This window comes from Arvicanthis niloticus, chromosome 2, assembly GCF_011762505.2.
Source record: "Arvicanthis niloticus isolate mArvNil1 chromosome 2, mArvNil1.pat.X, whole genome shotgun sequence".
Classification (NCBI taxonomy): Eukaryota; Metazoa; Chordata; class Mammalia; order Rodentia; family Muridae; genus Arvicanthis; species Arvicanthis niloticus.
The window spans coordinates 103,627,034-103,645,068 of NC_047659.1; the positions used below are offsets into that span (position 1 = coordinate 103,627,034).

Consider the following 18,035-nt stretch of genomic DNA (forward strand, 5'->3'; position numbering starts at 1 on the left):
CCATTCCCAGTTTGCCAAAAACCTCTCTGCTTTTGTTTGTGATTCAAGATTTGAACTGTCAGCTTTTAACTCCAACTGCTGTTCCTACCTACTGCCAGCTTCCGACCCTCTGGAACCACAACAAATAATCCTTTCCTTATAGAAGCTGCTTCAGTCATGGTGTTTTGTCACAGCGGCAGAAAAGTAATGGAGCCACGCTGGGCTTGGAGCATACTAAACCTTACCACTGAATCACAAGGGCAAAAGAGAAGGATGGGGGGCAAGGCTGGCCATTGCCTCTGCCTCAACTCTCCTGTAACAGTTTTTTAACTGGGAGCTGCTAAGGCTGGAGGAGCATCCAGGATGGTGATTGAGAAATGTCAAATAAAAAGATGACAGAGTGAAGTTTCGTGTTTACTCTGCTTTTATTATATTTGCTTATTGTGGCTACTGATGGCCCATAGGATCCTTAGCATATGAAGGGTTTTCGATCTAGCTCTGGTCGACACACTTTTTCCATATCTACTCTTACAGTCCAAATGCCCTCAGGATTTTCTGTATCGAATTGTTACAAAATACATTCTGTCCATTAAACATACTAGAATTGTATTTAAATGAGAATATTAGAGTATACATTTATGTATACAAATTGGCAAATTTATTGTTTCCATAGAGTAGACTCATTCTTGAGAGTAGGCTAAAAACACTGAAGCCATTTAAGTAACATGTCTTAGGACTTAATACTAATTCACTTTAAAATTTTTTTATTAATCACTCCATTCCTTTACATCTGAAATGATATCCCCCTTCTCGGTTACCCTTCCACAAACCCCCCATCCCTCATCCACCCTCTCCCTCCCCCACTGCACCACTTTTGTAACTTAAGCCAGATCTAGAGGGGTCTTTCAAATTCTCTGGGGCATATATTTGATGAGACTAAGGATACAGTTTAGAATGTTGAAAGCATGCTTGGACACTTACCCACTTAGAAATGTATAGTGTGGTTCATATTTAGGTCCAGCTTTGATATGCTTGCTGTCTGTGTTTATGCTGCAGCCTGTTCTTAAGATGAGAGATACGTTCAAACAACTTTGTCTTACAATAGAAATAAGCACTGTTGTGAGTTCAGTTCTGCCTCCTCTCCAAATGTCTAAAATCCCACCATTTGGAAAGACAGAGGCAGAAGGATCCAAGTTTGAAGCCAGTGTGGGCTGCACAGTAAGGCCTGTCTAAGCAAGAGAGGTCATACTATTTTTGTCTATTGAGTCTTGGGTGAAATGCAAAAAGCCCTGGAAGCAAATAGCCTTTCCCTGTGGCTCACAAATGTTACCAGAAGGCCAATCTTAACTGAATTGCTGGAAATACATGGTTTGACATACCCTGAAATACAAGTAAGAATCCAGAAGGCCTTAGACAACCAACAATAGTTCTTCCCTTGGCCATCAGCTCAAGGCCCACAGAATTCATTGTGCTAAAATTGGGCCATGAGGGAACATCCATGCAAGAAACTTAGAGATGGTATTTTCCAAAGAAGCTGTGTTTCTTGTTACAACTGCTTTCTTTGTTATCTCATCTCCTTCTGTGCAGTACCCCACTTGGTACTGAGGGATATACTGGGGATATACTGAATGCTGATAAACCTGAAGGATTTCACAGAATGACATGAGCCAGTAAGACTGACATCAGGTTAGTGAGAACTATAGGAGGAAGGGTGATACTCATTCCTTCAAGAGAGGATGATAAAGTATAGTTCTGTGTGAGCCTGAGACACGGTGGCTTTAGAGAATTTGGAGCTCTGTTGTCTTTAGGTATCAGAACATTTCTGCATGCAGATGTGTTTTGAATGGGAGACACTGGAATAATTGAAGTTCTAGAGCCTCAGCAGGTGGTCAAACACTGGTTTATTTAATATGGTTGCTGGAAGTAAACTCAAGGCCTCAAATGCGTCTGATTTGGAAGTTGGGGATAAACCCCAGGCCTTGTACAAGCTAGGAAGTCACTACCACTGAGTTACTTCCTCAGCCCTGGCTGGGTTTTTGAAGGCCACCAGGTTTGTGTCATAGAATTGCCTGTGTGGCTTCCAGCACTGCCTCCAGAGACACACAGACAGCACCAGGGTGCTAACCAGTAACAGGCCACTGGTGGTACACAGTCCCCAGAAGATAACCACGGAGCTGGGCTTGGTTGTGAAGGTAGCACATGACCTCCTCCAGCCTGAGGTCTGTGGCTGGCTTAGGCCAGCTCTGTTGGCTGCCAGCACACAAACATGGTAGGTGGTGCCTGGTGACAGCTTATACAGGGGGTGCTGCCGGGCAGTAGCATAGATATCCACTACTGACTGGTTCCCAGATCCTCCTTCCGCCAAGTAGTGAATATGATACCAGATCACCACTGAGTTGGGGGCACACCAGTGGATGAGCACTGATGTGTCAGTCATCTCTGACACCCTCTGCAGCGTGGGAGGGTCTGGAATGGTATTCTCCCCACTGAGACCAGGGCAGCGGCACCTGAAGCGCCTCTGCAGCTCTGCGCATGGGGTCTGCAGATGCTTGCAGGGGTGGTAATCACAAGATACATCCTGGTGAGGTGCTGCCACCTGGCCTTGAGTCTCTTCCTCGCTATCATCATCTAACAGCAAAACTGGAATCTCATCCTGTGGGGGATCTGTGTGAAGAGCCTTGGGGGTGGCTTGTGTCCTCTGGTTGGTCTGAGATATACTCCTAGGGTTCGGTGAAGTAGGCAAGGGTTCAATGTATTTGCTGACTAATGGGGTAGAGGCAGATAAGATACTGGGTTCAAGGATATGTTTGGCAGTCTGCTCTGCCCCTGAACTGGCACGGCCAGGCAGAGCCCTGGAAGGACTGTAAACTATCTCAGAGTTAGTAGTGTAATGGGCAGTTTCCTCTGAAGTATCTTTATACATCCGTGTGGGTGAAGCCATGAGGAGGGAGGGGACTTTGGTGATATTTTGTTGACTTCTTCCAGGCTGAGCAGACAGCGCCATGCTCTGTCCAATGGAAGGCCCCTGTGTCCGTGGTGCAGAAACGAAGTGATCGAAGCGGGGTAGGTTTGAAGCCAGGAGGGTGGTGCTTTGGTCTGACCTGCACACATTTGACAGGTGGGAGAGGGACAGAGGGCCTGAGAAGGGGCCCGTGGATCCTAAAGCAGGCTCACACATGGTATCTCCTGCCCTGTAAGAGAAACCAATCATTAGGAGATACATGAAGTTCAAGGTTTTGAATCCTCAATGTGGGGTGTCTCCTCTACCACCATATCTCTATCAGATATATCCTAGTAACATCATTTTATTGGCCTAGGAAACGTTTGAAGGAAGTCCTGTCATACCTTCTGGGCAGAGAAAAAAATAGGAAGTAGGTGCTAACTGTCCAAGATGCCATAGCCGTATGCACAGTCATATCTACAGTTGGAAGTGGAATGGAGCAAGACTTTCTGACGTTAGCCTGTGCTCTTAACATTTTTTTTAACATCATGGTGAGCCCCTGACTCTTAAGGGATTTAAGATTGCCATTGGAAACAAAGTAGGGAATGGAAGTAAGGAGCCCCATACCACAGCTGGACTTTTGAGGATGGTTGATTCCAAAATGGAGCAATTAGCTGTGGGGGTGGCCTAGGAGTGTTCATGATTGTTGATATCCCTAGATCCTTAAAACCCATCTTCTCATGCCTGCTTGGGTATGGTTCCCCTGGTATACCTTAGAGAAAAGCTCTTCTAAGCCAAAAGATACCATTAGAATTTGTTTCCTGCCAGAAAAAAGCTCTGTAAACATACTGGCCTTAGGCTGAATGGTCAAGAGCTAAGCTGTCTCTTGGGTGGTCAAAGGGCCTAGTGGTTAAGAGTACAGATGTAGATGGAGATCAATAGTGCCTCCAACATCCAACAGCTACACGAGTTGATGTATCAAGTGCTTCACTTGTTTTGGCTCCATTACCTTATCTGTAAAATGAAACACTGATACAGCTGTTCTTGCTTTGCCCACAGGGCATGCAGACTACATCTCCCAGACTCCTTTGCAGTTAGGTGTGGCCTGCCCATACACTGTTGGCCAATGGATGAGTGGAAATGGTGAGCACCCTCTGGCAGCCTATTCCTTTTAAAAGCTTCTAAGTCCATTCCCCATGTTCTTCGTCCTTTCTGGCTAGCTGCAATAGAAGCAGAGTCTCCATCCCCACCAGAGTGACTACACTGGGGTGAGTACTAGTCTGGTCAGATGGGCAATACACAAGCTGGGGCAGCTCCAGCTCTGGAAGGTTGATTCTCACCTCACAGCCATCTACTTGGTTAAATGTGTTACCTGTGTAAGACAGTTTTGTTTACATCCATGAGAAGCCAAGCCAGCTCACAGCTGCAAATGAGAGGGTTGTCAAAGAGGCTGATGAACAAGATCTGGGAGGAATTCACAGTCCAAGGACCAAAGGAACTCAAGTTGCAGCTGAAATGACACACACATGCACACAAGTCAGCTGAGTCATGCTTTTAGGTTCACAATGTTCCCATTAGGTAGCCCCGTGGTTAAGAGCACTGGCTGCTTTTCTAGAGGACCTGGGCTCAGTTCTCAGCACCCACGTGGTGGCTCACAACCATCTGTAACTCCAACTAGCTCCAGAGGATCTCACATCTTCTGACTTCTGTGGTGCACAGACATAGAAACAAATAATTAAATCTTTACAAAAAAGTATTTATTTATGTATTTTATGTATATGAGTGCTGTATTTGCATGTTTGCCTGCATGACAGAAGAGGGCGTTAGATCCAATTATAGACGGTTATGAGCCACCATGTGGTTTCTAGGAATTGAACTCAGGACCTCTGGAAGAGCAGCCAGTGCTCTTAACCACTGAGCCATCTCTCTAGCCCCCAAATAAATAGATCTTAAAAAAAAAAAAAAAAAGAAAAAAAATGTTTCTAAGAGACATAGTGGTATTATGGAGAAAACAATTCTGTTAGTGGTAGAACTTTGAATAGAACCCAAAATGAGCTTTGACCTCCTATATTGCCAACCAAACTCTGTCATTATTATTTCATACGGAATAAAGAAAATATCCCCATGCCAAGTGCTCTTATCAAGGGTCTGTGATGATGAATGTATGTATAAATACAAATATCTGCACCAAAAGTAGATAGTAGATGCTATTGTTATATATCAGTGCTGGGGATGAACCCAGAGCCTCACACATACTAGGTCAGCATACCACCACAGAGCTATACACACCCCTAGTCCAAAAGTTTTAGTGAAAACACCACTGAACAAGCCACCAGAACCAGATGCTGTAATAAGTCTCCAACCCCAATAAGCCCATGCAAATAACACACAGCTCTGTTATAATATTTATAAGCTGCACGCCTAGATTGGGCAGATTCACCACTATACTACTCTATTCCCCAGCTATGAGATCCCTTGTTACTTGCTGCTTCTCCAGCCCACTTGGTTTTTTCCCATCTTCTTCCCATCTCCTCTTCCTCCATCTTCCTCTGTCTTCCTCATCTCCCCCTCCTCCTTCTTCTCTCCCCTCTCTAAAACTTCCAGCCCCACCTTTCCCTTCTACTGCCCAGTTAAAATGGGGAGAAGGTTCACAGGAAATCACCTGAGTACAGGATCCACTCCTTGCTGGGGGCAGCCCCGCTTGAGGAAGTGGAATTAACATCAAAATACAAAAAGCACCAGGGCGACCCACAGCAGCCAGAGAGTAGAGCGAGTCAGGACAAAGATTCTGTTAGATTCCATGGAAGAAAGAGGAGAGAGTCTGGAGTGTGTCTGCCATTGCTGGGTATGGTGAATAGTTTGTAAAAATGGCCACAGGTCCTCTTTCCTCTGGAAGCACGTACCTTTGCAGCGTGATGGCATCTCTCCACATCAAAAGCTACTATGTATTTCTAGACCCCTGGAAACATGGCGACATACTTAGGCCAGCAGGATATTAGCAAATGTGATGTAGACAGAAATGAGAAATCGGTGGAGTTGGGCCATAGTTGATGGCACGATGCCAGCACTCACCAATGCCTTCTTGTTGTGTACCAGTTAGCTCATGCTTCTTCATCCTCCCGTATTGCCTCTTGTGAGTTAGGCATGGGTGTCTGTTGGACTACACAGGTCAAGGCTTTTCCTTGCACTGTAGGAAGACACAGCTGAACACTTTCTGGATGTTAGCTCACTCACAGGAAACTGTGAGGACAGCTGAGAGTCAGCAGGAAGCCACTCTGCCCACTGGCTCTGCAGCGGAAGCCAGCGCCCTGCAGGCCTGTCTGGTGTCAGGGGCCTGTAGGGCCATGAAAGGGGTCTTTTGGTAGAAGTGCTGGCTGGAAGTAGCCCTGCAAGGGACGGGCATCTATTCCACTGCTCTCCCAGAATCCAGGCTCCTAACATGTGGCATGGAACTCCATTAATCTGTGCGCGTTCAATCATGTAGGATGCAGCCCCTCCCAAGGGGCACAGGTAGAGGGCGTGACTACAGGCCTCAGCCTCAGGAGATTTACATACTAATAGATACCTGAAGGCCAGAGGGCATAGCCAATTAAGCATTCTTCCTCCCCCTTTCTCCCTCCCTATTTAACTCAGGTCTGCACTGAGTTTGGGGGGGGGGGGGGTGCATCCAGATGCATCTACCGTCCGCCATGAAAATAAACTCTTAAACCCACGAACTCCACGTGTCTTCTGGGGCCCGCCGCGGGGAAACATGGAGAAGGCCTTTAATGCTGAGCTGCTGCCGCAGCCACCGCTCCTAACTTCCCACCTGAAGGACTTCTCTGGGTTCCAGCCACAAGGACCCGCAGGGGCCCAGCCTGTTTACTGTTAGCCCTCACAGACAGCATTGGCATTTTACGTGAAGAGCAAAGGAGGATGTGACAGACGGCGGCAGCAGCCTTGAGCTTTTCAATAACGATTGAAACCATGGGCTGGTTTTGTGCGTCAACTTGACACAAACTAGAGAGTCATCAGAGAGAAGGAGCCTCTGTTGAGGAAATGCCTCCATGACATCCAGCTGTAGAGCATTTTCTCAGTGATCAATGGGGGAGGCGAGCCCACCCCATGGTGGGTGGTGCCATCCCTGCGTCACAGGTTCTATAAGGAAGCCGGCTGAGCAAACTAGTAAGCAGCACCCCTCCACGGCCTCTGCATCAGCTCCTGCCTCCAGGTTCCTGCCCTGCTTGAGTTTCTGTCCTGACTTCCTTTGGTGATGAACAGCAATGTAGAAGTGTAAGCTGAATAAACCCTTCTCCCCAACTTGCTTTTGGTCATGTGTTTCCTTGCAGCAACAGAAACCCTAAGACAATCACCTATAGAGAGCCTCAACTGGGTCTGGACGTCTCTCCACGCACCTCTCACCACCTGAGAGGTCAGCCTAGACTATCACATGCTGGTCTGTGTACCTGAGGCTATCTGCAGAGATTTGCCGGCCTCTGGCTGGGCTGGAGTGACCAAGGAGCTGAGCTCTCCGAGGGGGAAGACAGGGGTTGGATTGAGGCAGCCCCTGTAGCTCTTGATGTTAAGGGTGGGTAAGAGGTGGGTAGGTGGTGGGGTGGGAGGTAGGGGGATCAGGGGGCTGGGGGTGGCACAAGGAGAGAGTTGGTAGTCAGATCTGGGTGAGCTGCCAGGTCTCTTCCATGGCCGCTGCCACTGCTCTGGAGCCAGTCTGGTGCTTCGGAACAGTATGCAGAGTTGGCGAGGAGCTGAGGTGGGGAAGTGAGGTTGGAGCAGCTCCCAGCAGGGAAACGTCAGGAAAGAACTCTCTTCTCTAGAGCGTTTCAGCTCTTATATGACAGATGCTCCAGAAGACCTTTGGTGAAACAATTCTCACGCCTTTATTCCTTGTGGACAGGGTCTTATGTACGTTTTGGGGGGTGGCTTGGGATCTAAAACCAGATGCTTTCTATCAGCTTGGTCTGGGATGTTAGGGATGCCATCTGTATGTAGAGGGGCTTCAGGGTGCTGTCCCTATGGGACTGATTGTCATGGTCCTCTCCACGAGGTGCTATGGTCATGTGATGGGGACCTGGTCAGGAGTAGGTGAAACACCTACCATCCTCAAGTCTGAGGGTCCAGGGTTTCTGAACCCACTCAACCTTACCAAGTTTCCAGGCACAGTCCACTGCCCCACAAACACACGGCAGTCGGGGCTCCAAGATGAAGAGACACAAACTCCAACTTTCAGTGCTTTCTACTTTCTGTCTCATTTTGCCAATTCAGTACTGGCTCAAGTATGTCACCAAGCTTCAGGTGTCAGGCTTTTAATGGGTGATGGTGAGCGATCACAAACGAGGCGGCCATGCCTACAGAAATGGTGGAGAATCCTCGACTCTCCTAGATTTTAATTCCCCACCCTTTGTACTGAGTTGTAATTCATCCTGGGCAACATGGGCTGCAAAGCGCTATGGCTCCCACACATCCTCCTTACTCAGCCTCAAGGAGCATTCTCATCACCTGCTTTATGACACAGCACAGGGCCTCTTCTGGGGGTTCTGATGGCTTGTGCTAGTTGGCAGACATCTGGTTTTTGTACTAAAGGTCTTGAAAGTAGGAACCGTGTTGTCATTACTGTCATAACCACCATTTTCAGCAGCAGCAGTACCAGCTTCACCACCACCACCATCATCATCATCACCACCATCATCATCACCACCACCACCATCATCACCACCTCCACCAGTTAGTATTATTATCATTTGTGTTTGTGTGACAGGGGTTTAGGGGAGGAAAGGCATGTTGATGTGCATGTGAGAAGGTGTATCCATGCATGTGCCTGTGGAGGTCAGAGACTGACATCAGAATGTTCTCCTCAATCGTCTTCCTCATTTTTTTGAAGCAGGGTCTCAACACTGCACCTGAAGCTTGCCGTTTAGCCTCGACTGGTCAGTTAGCAAATTCCAGGAATCTACCTGTCTCTGCGTCGCCTATGCTGGTGCCTGTAGTGCCAGCGATTGGAACTCAGGTCCCCATGCTTGTCCCTTTCTAAGCCTCTGCTCTAGTCCCACCTTTACCAATTCTATAAACACTCACTATGCTCCAGAAACTGACTCACGGTTCCCGTTTGCTTTTCCCAGGCGAAAAGCCCCAGAGAGAGCAACACTTTGTATCGCTTTCCAATGTTTAATTCCTTTTCCTTTGAACCTTTGTATTTTTATCAAGCTCAAAGGAGTCAGAGCCACAAAGTGTTTTCTTTCTCCCCACCTGTGCTCAGTAGCCGGTTCCTGGCTGAAGGACTTCACTCTTAAGGAAACATAATTCCATCTTTGACACCCACATTGAGCAAAGGAGAGCTAAGAAAACCCACTCCTAGGCTTCTCTGGGATTGCTAGCCACGACACCACCCTTATCCACAATGTGAAAGTCCTTTAGTGCCCGAGAGACCATCTCACTTACTCTAGGGGACAGGCCTTCAACCTCTGAAAAGTACTAGGCCCAAGTGGGTCAGGGAACACAAAGCCTCACAGCAGAACTAAGGTTCAGTGTCGCTGCTTTTAATGTTTGCAAATGGTCAGTGACCCAGAACAGATTGTTACATAGCTGGATATTTCAAACAGAGCTGTTTTAGGCTTAGATTCAGCAGAAACCATAAGGGCTAAGAGCACTGAGTAAGGGGATGGCTGAGGTCCCAGGACCCAAGGAGAATCGCTCTACAACCTGCTCAAGACAGGGACGACTGAGAGATGGGGTTTACCCACCTGTAAACTCAAAGAGGGAAGACAAGACTGGACAGTGGTTTGGAATCTTCTCTGATTCTCATCCCTACCAAAACACAAGGGAGAAGAGAGGATACTTCTATGTCCAATGACTAGTCCCAGATGTGACTAGTCCCAGATGGAGCCCCCACTGACAGGAGGTGGCCTGGGGTCATGCTCAGTGTCCTACCACTCTGAGAAGTCAAACCAGTGCCTACTACTAGAATAAAAGGACCAGGTCCAGAGTCTACTGCATGGTAAACCTTCCTACCCACTCTCCTTCCCTCTCAACCCTACTCATACCCTGGGATGGGCTGAGAAGTCATCATCTGGGAAAAAGAGGGGGTTTCAGTGGAGAGGAGGCCTGGCGTCCTCAGCTCCTCATTGCTAAGCACTAGGCTGTGGAGACTGTCTGGGGCCTTTGTAAAACACCATGAGGAAAATGAAGGAGAACAGAAGCCCAGGAGAATTTGGAAGAGCAGTGGTAGAAACCGTAAGGAAACCATGTGTCATAAAAATTCAATATAGTTTAATAATGATATCAGACTTGTGCTAGAAGCTGGGCTTCGAATCACTTACTTCTGGAACTGAAGAGCGTGTAGATTGGGTGTGTCCTGAAAGATCTCTGTGTTGACAGACGTAAGTGCTGAGGATTCTTGACAATCCAGCTGCTGCAGGTTGGGAGTCATCTTGAAAATGTCTCCCTCCAGTGTCTTCAGCCTGGACATCTTTCTCAGGTAGAGGGATTTGAGCTTTGGCAGGTTTCTGATCCACCCAGAGTCAACTGAAGTCAAAGGGAATTATCCATTACAATAAGGAACAAAACCCCAGGGGACCAGAACCAGCAATAAAGAAATTAGTGACAGGGTGAGGTCACTGATACAGCAGCTGGGAAGGCTCTTTCTCTGCTATAACTAATCCTCCTTACAGCACAAGTTGGTTAAGATCACAGAGAAGCAACGGACAACCCACAGCCAAACAGGTGTGAATCTGTACCCGGGACATTATCTCTAAGCCTGCTGCTGTCCACAGCCTCTGGTTACACTCCACATACAAAATAGCCAGACTTAGCTCCAACACCTTCCGAGAGCGTTTGAGGAACGTAAGAAAGGACAAGAGGGCACATGGTTGGAGGAGGCGCCAGGAATTTTGTAATCTCCCAATATATGGAGAACATTCCCCTTTCTGAATTTCTCCTTCTCTCTAGCCCCCCTGCCACCTTTCTTCACACGGTTGTGATGAACAGTAGTTATAGACACATGAAGTATCTTTAAAGAACAATAAACTCATGCTCTTGAATCAAAGGCACTTCCCTCCTACATTCTGTTGAAAGGATTCAACATCCACAGAAACGATGGGGGCGGGGGAGGGGCGGCGAAATCAATGAATTCCTCATCAGCACACTTGAGGCTAAGTTCGTCTGTCATGGGCCACAATGATAACTTCACCTCGCCATCCCATGGCGTTCATCTAGCCAGTACCGCAGTGGCTAAGATGTTGAGCTCTGCCTGTGGAATGCTTGGGCTTGGATCTGGGGACATTAGGCGCTAGACCTCTGAGACTTTGGTAAAGTCACGCCACGATCCTGTGCCTTAGTTTCCTCATATGTAATCCGGAGATTGTCAGCAGTTCTGTGATTGCGGGGCACTTTGGGCACACGCGGCTGGTTTCTGGGGCCACCTCTGGAAGAACGCAGCCCTAACCTCCAGCCTCCCCAGATGCACACGTGTAGCCCTCACACCGCACTCACCTCTTTCCAGGCTCGTGCCACTCAGGTCCAAGAGCTCCAGCGCCGCCAGGGGCCCACCGTCCACCCCAGCGAATGCCTCCTGGGCGATGTGGCCCAGCTCGCTGCAGGAGAGGTTGAGAAGCTGCAGCGCTGGGAAGCAAGTGAAGGTCCGTGGCTGCAGCTCCCGCAGTGGGTTCCCGGCCAGCGCCAGCGAGCGCAGGCTGCTCCCCGAGGGCCCCACGCAGGGCGGCAGCTCGGTCAGCAGGTTGTGGCTGAGGTCGAGCTCACGCAGCCCGGCTAGTGTGCTGCGGCCCCAGTGCAGCACGGAGATGCGGTTGTGGTGCAGCGTGAGCACGCGCAGCTCGGGCAGGCGGCCGAGCACAAGCTCACTAAGGGCGCGCAGCAGGTTGTGGCTGCCGTCGAGGCTGCGCAGCGTGCGCGGCAGGCAGCTGGGCAGGCTCTCCAGGCTGCGGTTCGCCAGGTTCAGGGCCGTGGCTCCCGCGACGGGGAGCCCCTCGCAGGGAGAGTCGGTGGCGTGGCGATCGAGGCTGTCCCAGACTCCCTGTTGAGTGAGTCGGAAGAGGGGGATAGTCTTTTGGGAAGGTCCCTCCAGGCTCTGACTCTGCACCATCAGCAGTTGTAGCAGGAGCTGCAGCAGCGGCAGCATCAGCGTCCACCGCATGTCAAGTCTCTAGGGAAAGACTACCGAGGGCCCATGATTTCAGAGGAAACCCCGAACGACACACAACGTTCTCTCTCTCTCTCTCTCTCTCTCTCTCTCTCTCTCTCTCTCTCTCTCTCTCTCTCTCTCTCTCTCTTTCTCTCTCTCTCTGTGTGTGTGTGTGTTTGGTGTGTATGTCCGCGTCCAGGGAGGAAGCACCCCCACCCTTATCCCCACTCTCATCTTCATCCCCACCCCCACCTCGTGCTTGTCAGTGAGCAGGTGGAGATCAGCTTTTTCCTCATCCCTGGCGCAGGATCCACCACACACCTGCTTGCCCTTGCTTTTCTAACAGGAGCCTCCCCTTGTCTTTTCCATGTCTGATCTGACTCTTCCAGGATCCCCGCCCTCATGCTTCCGCGTGCCCCTTCTATGAGTTTTTGAGAGAAGGTTGTTTGTTTTCTGTTCCTCTGTAAACCCCCACTTCCCCCAGGCTAAGCAGCTTCGTCCAAATCGTGAACACCTCCAGATTAAACCTCTGCTGAGATTAAAAATTTGGACTCAAGGAAGATTTAGTTGGACCTAGAAACACTCACCTGGCTAACTTTTCATAATACAAGGGCCCTGCCACTTCCTAGTTTGCATAAAATAAGTTCTGGGGTCTCTTTCTTAAGAGAAAGTTTGGGGTTGTCTTCAGAAGAAGATAGGAGCCGTAGACACCTGCAAGATTTGGGATCCGGTGAACCAGCACTCACTGAGAGTCAGCCCTCTGCAGGAGGGATTGCCCAGCCCTGTTAGTTGTGCTTCTCCAATAGTCAGGAGAGAAGCTCTGGTGGCAAAGTGGCTTCTAAGCAGGGCGTGAAGTCACCGCCTGATAGCCCACGTTACTGCGGATTCCCGCCCTGGCTCCCTGACTGATCTCTGAGCCACCATAAGGCTCCTAGGGGAAGTTAAAGCGGTGAGAAAGTTGCTGGTAATTGGAGCCCGGTGCTGATGTATCCTGTAGTATGCCATACTTACCTGGAAGCTGTCCCAGTGGGATGTGGCACCCCTTTAGGCCCTCAATCTTTTGGATATTGCAGGAACCAGTGACTTCTCTCTCGGGTCAGCTCTGAATGTCAGAGAGAAAAAGCCTGGTTCCCGGCTGGCCCTCCTCCAGCTCCATCCAGGAGGAGCTTGAGATACTTCAGCCCTGAAGCCCCTCCTTCTCCACTCAGACTTTTGTTGTTTTCTATCCCTCTTCTTCCCTCTCCCCTCAGGCCTCTCTTTCCATAGACCTGGCATTTCCAGCCCCAGCCCCACCCCCACTCCCAGCCCCACCCCCACTCCTCCCCTTCCTCCTCTTTCCTTGCTAAACTTTTCCCAAGCTTGAGAAAAGAAGCCAGCAGCAAGGGCTGGTGCCCAGTACGGCAGCATGGTCACCTCCCAGGTATCTTATTTTCTCTTCTATGTGATTCCAATCATCCTGGGATGGGTGGAGGCTGGTAAACTGGGAGAGAAAGAGCTTGCCTTTCCTGAGGGAGGGATGGTTTCCCAGAGAGGCTTGCAGAGCTTGTGACCATAGACCTGCAGAGGAGTCTTCAGGCTGGGCCTAGCTCAAAACACATGTAAGAGTCCCCAAGAAGAGAGATTGCTGAAACCCAATTCAGTGACAATCTGGTGTCTGCTTCTGAAACGTGGTGAGAATAAATAGAGACTAGAAATGCAGAAAGGACATTCCTGTCCCGAGGCTGAGATGATGGTTCCCAATTATCAAAACCTGCAGGTCCCCTAGAGGACATGGTGACACAGCACCTGCTTGGAACAGACAATGCTATTCTCCCATAGAGTTCCTGGGCCCCTCCCTGCTCCTCCCAGGCTCACCAGGAAGATTGAGAGCAAGCTGGGCTATTATCTCCACTTCTTTGTATATAGACCCTGGGACCAGAGCCTCCAGTTTTCCTCCCTGTCAGCTCTTATCTGGGCATCTCTGAGAAGTCCCAGGAGTCTTGCAAACTGGTCTGATGAGATTACTAGTCCCTGGCGGTTTCCTTTGAAGTAACCTTCATGAAATGTCTCAAAGATAAGTGTTTCAGTCTAGGCCAGCTGAGGCCTTATTCAGAAGCATTCCTCCTTTGCCTGATCCAGGTTAAGGGAAGTCTGCTCAATGCTCTCTGCTAGGAAAGAGGCCAGGAGGTCTGGGTCCTGGCCCTGGTGACACCACTGGTTGATCAGAGAGGGAGGGATGAGTGGGAGGGAGGTGTAGAAGTCCAGGGACAGACGGAAAGGGAAGGGAATTGAGGTTGGCTCCTGTGGCCCAGCCATGAAATCCTTAATGCTTTGGGCAGAGTTGCAGACCCAAGAATCAAAAGCCTCAGACTTCTCTCAATATTAAATATGCTTTGTCCACTGTGGTCAAGCCATTGCCTCCTTTGAAGCCAGCAGGGGTGGGCTGGTTTCAGTTGGAGACACCAGATAAAAAGGACCAGAACCCATTGAAATAGAAGTACTTTGTTCAGATAGACCACAAGGAGGAAAGACATTCATACACCTGGAAGGTCTATAAAATAGGACTTAAGAAACCATGTTGGTGACACTACTCTGTGTACTAGTGGGGAGGGGTAGGGAGAGCCCCTGGCCCTGAGATCATCCTTGTACTCTCCTGGAGCTCACACCCTCTTAACCAGCTTCCTGTTGTGTTTCTTGCTGCCTGCTGTGTCAGTGCTGGCCAGAACTGGCCCATCTAGACTACTAATATGCTCTTTAAGCAGGGTCCTCTGAGTTGCTCTATTGTTTCAACAGATAGATTCCTGGCACTATCCAATTGGGCCCCTATGCTGGGGAAATTGATGTCAGTCCCTGTGTGGGTTTCTTTAGGATTCCTTTTTTATGCATTGGGTTGCCTTTATATAGTACTTTCTGATGTTCATCACCACCTCCCAGTTTACAATTAAAGTACTTTCCGCTGCTAGATTCCAGGTTCATACACATTCTCTCATTGAATCTTCTCAAGGTACTGCCTACTATCCCATGATAAGGATTGACTGGGCTCTGGAGCAGATGGTGAGCAAGCCATCTGGGTATTCTGAACCAAAACGCATTCAGTAGCTTTCAGTGGATTCAGTGTATTCCCTTGAGAGATAACCATTCTTAGCTATTTAGATGAATCCATATCACTTAAGACACTAAAACATATAGAAAATTTCCTTTTGTCTATGAGCTGACTTCTTGGGCATAGTAGGAATGAGGAAGTGCCACTATATGGCTCTTGGGCACTTTTCAGGGACACTGAAGAACTCTGTGGCAGCCCTTTCTCCTCTTCTAGCACTTCAGGAGGATAGGAAAAGATGACATAAGTGTTTTACCATAGGAGGATGCTAAAGTCCTATGACAAAGTCCTGGGACCATGAAGAATGTGTTTTTAAAATATCTACCACATTCTTCCCCTGATGTGGTGCCTGAACTATTTATTCCCCTGCTGGAGTGTCTCCCCCTTTGAGCAACTAAGTCTCTTAATCAACTTCCTCTCTACTTGATGTTTCCCTCAGAAGGAGACCTTTAAGGACTCAAGTGCAGGGAGCTTATTTGGGGAACGATCTGAGAAAGCTCAGAGAGTCTGATAGTAATGAGCAGGCGCTGATGTGAAAAGAAAGGCTTCATTGTGCTGGAGACGCTCTGGGGGAATGTATCATATCTATTAAGTGTTGAGGAGTATTGCATTCACCCCCAGCTTCTGTATTCTGCTGGCCCCGGGTTCTTAGTGCTGCAGCTCCCAGACATATCTGGCTTCTTCTGACATGGAAGGAGTCACTCTAAGGAGGCCCACTGGCTATGGGTGATCGCTAAGTGTGCCTGGTACAGTTCTTATCAAGATTTCCTTCCCTTGCTCTAAGCTGCATTAAGTGTCCATCCCAGGTGTCCTTTCCTGGATGGTGCTGGCTGCATGACACAGATGACTGATGGAGTCCCTCCATCTGTAAGACTAAGAACTAGGCACATTGCCCATCTCACTAGCTCCAGGGTGCAGAATCTAGCACCTGGGGAAAATGTTTGACAAGACAAATGAATGGAGAAAGGCATTGTGGGATCATGGTCAGCCTAGTGTTGAGATGGTTAAGAAGAGAGTGGAGATTGGGGAGGGAACTAAAGCAGAAATAGAATATTAAATCACTGGGGCTGGAGAGATGGCCCAGTGGTTAAGAGCACTGACTGCTCTTCCAGAGGCCCTGGGTTCAATTCCCAGCATCCACATTGCATCTCACAACTGTCTGTAACACCAGTTCCAGGGGATCTGACATCCTCACACAGACACACATGGAGGCAAAACATCAATACACACAAATAAAAATAAATTATTTAAAAAAAAAAAAGAAAGAAAATTAAACCACCATGGGTCTAGAGAGCTTGCTCAGTGGTTAAGAGCACTTACCATCACAGAATACCTGGGTTTGGCTTCTAGTACCCACAGGATGCCTCAAAACTATAACTCTAGTTCCATGGGATTCAGTGGCTCCTTCTGACCTTTTTTGGGATCCAGTGTGCACAGGGAGTACATACATATCTTTAAAGAAATGTAAATCATCAAGGATTTTGCAATCACAGGTTCTCAACAGGGCTTTGGGGCAGGGGATTTCTCCTGGAAGATCACATGGTTAGGTTAGAATGTTAGAACTACATGGCCCCCGGGGAAACAAACAATCAGCAATTACACTTCTCTCTCTCTCTCTCTCTCTCTCTCTCTTTCTCTCTCTCCCTCCCTCCCTCCCTCCCCCCCACCCCCCATAAGAATCAGGGTCAAAAATCCTTGCTTTTAGAAAGATCTTGACCATTTGTCCAGTCCTGTCCCCACTCTGTTCATTTTGGAGACAGAAAACTGCATTCTAGAGAGAATCACGGCTTGCCTGACGTCACATAGTTGTGGGTTGTAGCTAGTGAGGAAAAGGTTGACCTCATTCTCGTAAATCCTTCCAGACAATTTCTGCATAGTCCCGGGTCTCTCTCCTGCCCTGGTGTAGGAGTGGGAGCCTGCATGGATTGCTAAGTCACTCATTTCCTGAATGCTAAGCACTGGTGAGAACTCTAGGACTTTTGACCTGTGCTGTTCTGCCCCATTCCCGAGACTGTCAGAATATATACCCCAGATAAAGGTTGCCCCAGAGATCTTCCAAGGGGGTCTTGTCTAGCCGTGTTCACATCTCTGGCAGCCTGGAGTAGGGTGACAGGGGTTGGCCAGGTGACTTCCCAGCCAATGCATCATCAGCTTGGCCTTTCAGATGCCCCCTGGCTCTGGTGAAGGCTTCCCTGCCCAGCTGCTGGAGTTGGAATGTGCATGAGTAAGGCTTCATTCTTCTCTGACACTTGAGATAAGCTGGTGAAATGGGAGGGTGATCTTGGGAGGACTTGGTACCAGGTTGTCAAGTCTCCGAAAAGGGCCTCCTCCTCGTGGAGTGGTATGCAGCACAAAGGCTTCAAGAGCTGGAAACATTCATGTGGACTCACCAACAACCTGCCAGTGAGGAAGATGTCTTGAGTAAGATGGTGACATCTGAGACACAGGCTTTACCTCAGTGTCAGTAAGGCTTCAACATAGGTATCTGTGGCATGTTTAATATAGGGACTTGTGGGATGTTTCGGATGTAAAGGCATATCACGTTAAAAAAAAAATCCATCATTGAAAAGATTCAAACTGAGCTGAGGAGCTAGGCACAAATTTGTCACTTTCTTTTGCATGTAGATGTAGGAGGTGAGATAAAGCACACATAGGCTGTGCTCATCAACTGATTCTGGAGTTCTCCACAGCTAGGGATGCACCAGAGAGCAAAGAACTTCAAAGAGGGACACAGGATGTGAATTGTCATTTTAGAGTTCCTTTACCTTTCTGAGGACAATAGCTATAAATCCTACCTGTTGTATATGGCATTTGTCAAGTAGATCAGCTGGAATAGCAACTCAGTGTGCTCATGCTGACATACATGTTGGGTGCTCACATATAAAATGAAGTTCTGAATAAGA

General features: G+C 48.6%; 1 protein-coding gene across 1 annotated transcript; it reads right to left on the bottom strand.

Annotated features, from left to right (window-relative positions):
• Positions 1–1,863: 1,863 nt before the first annotated feature.
• On the bottom strand, positions 1,864–13,243 carry Lrrn4 (leucine rich repeat neuronal 4). The gene is made up of 5 exons (XM_034493724.2): positions 13,065–13,243; positions 11,405–12,085; positions 10,234–10,438; positions 4,293–4,430; positions 1,864–3,170 (listed from the first exon to the last, which is right to left on the bottom strand). Exons 2-5 carry the CDS (start codon positions 12,063–12,065, stop codon positions 1,979–1,981), a joined length of 2,196 nt encoding a protein of 731 aa, XP_034349615.1. The 5' UTR covers positions 12,066–12,085; positions 13,065–13,243; the 3' UTR covers positions 1,864–1,978.
• Between the last annotated feature and the right edge of the window lie 4,792 nt (positions 13,244–18,035).

What these genes read in the sequence shown, in the direction of transcription:
- Lrrn4 (XM_034493724.2), bottom strand. Translation starts at nt 12,065, where the DNA reads ATGCGGTGGACGCTGATGCTGCCGCTGCTGCAGCTCCTGCTACAACTG. An exon ending in TGGCACGAGCCTGGAAAGAG is followed by an intron (nt 10,439 to 11,404) that starts GTGAGTGCGGTG and finishes CTTTGACTTCAG; the next exon opens with TTGACTCTGGGTGGATCAGA. An exon ending in CACGCTCTTCAGTTCCAGAA is followed by an intron (nt 4,431 to 10,233) that starts GTAAGTGATTCG and finishes GTGTCATTTCAG; the next exon opens with CTGCAACTTGAGTTCCTTTG.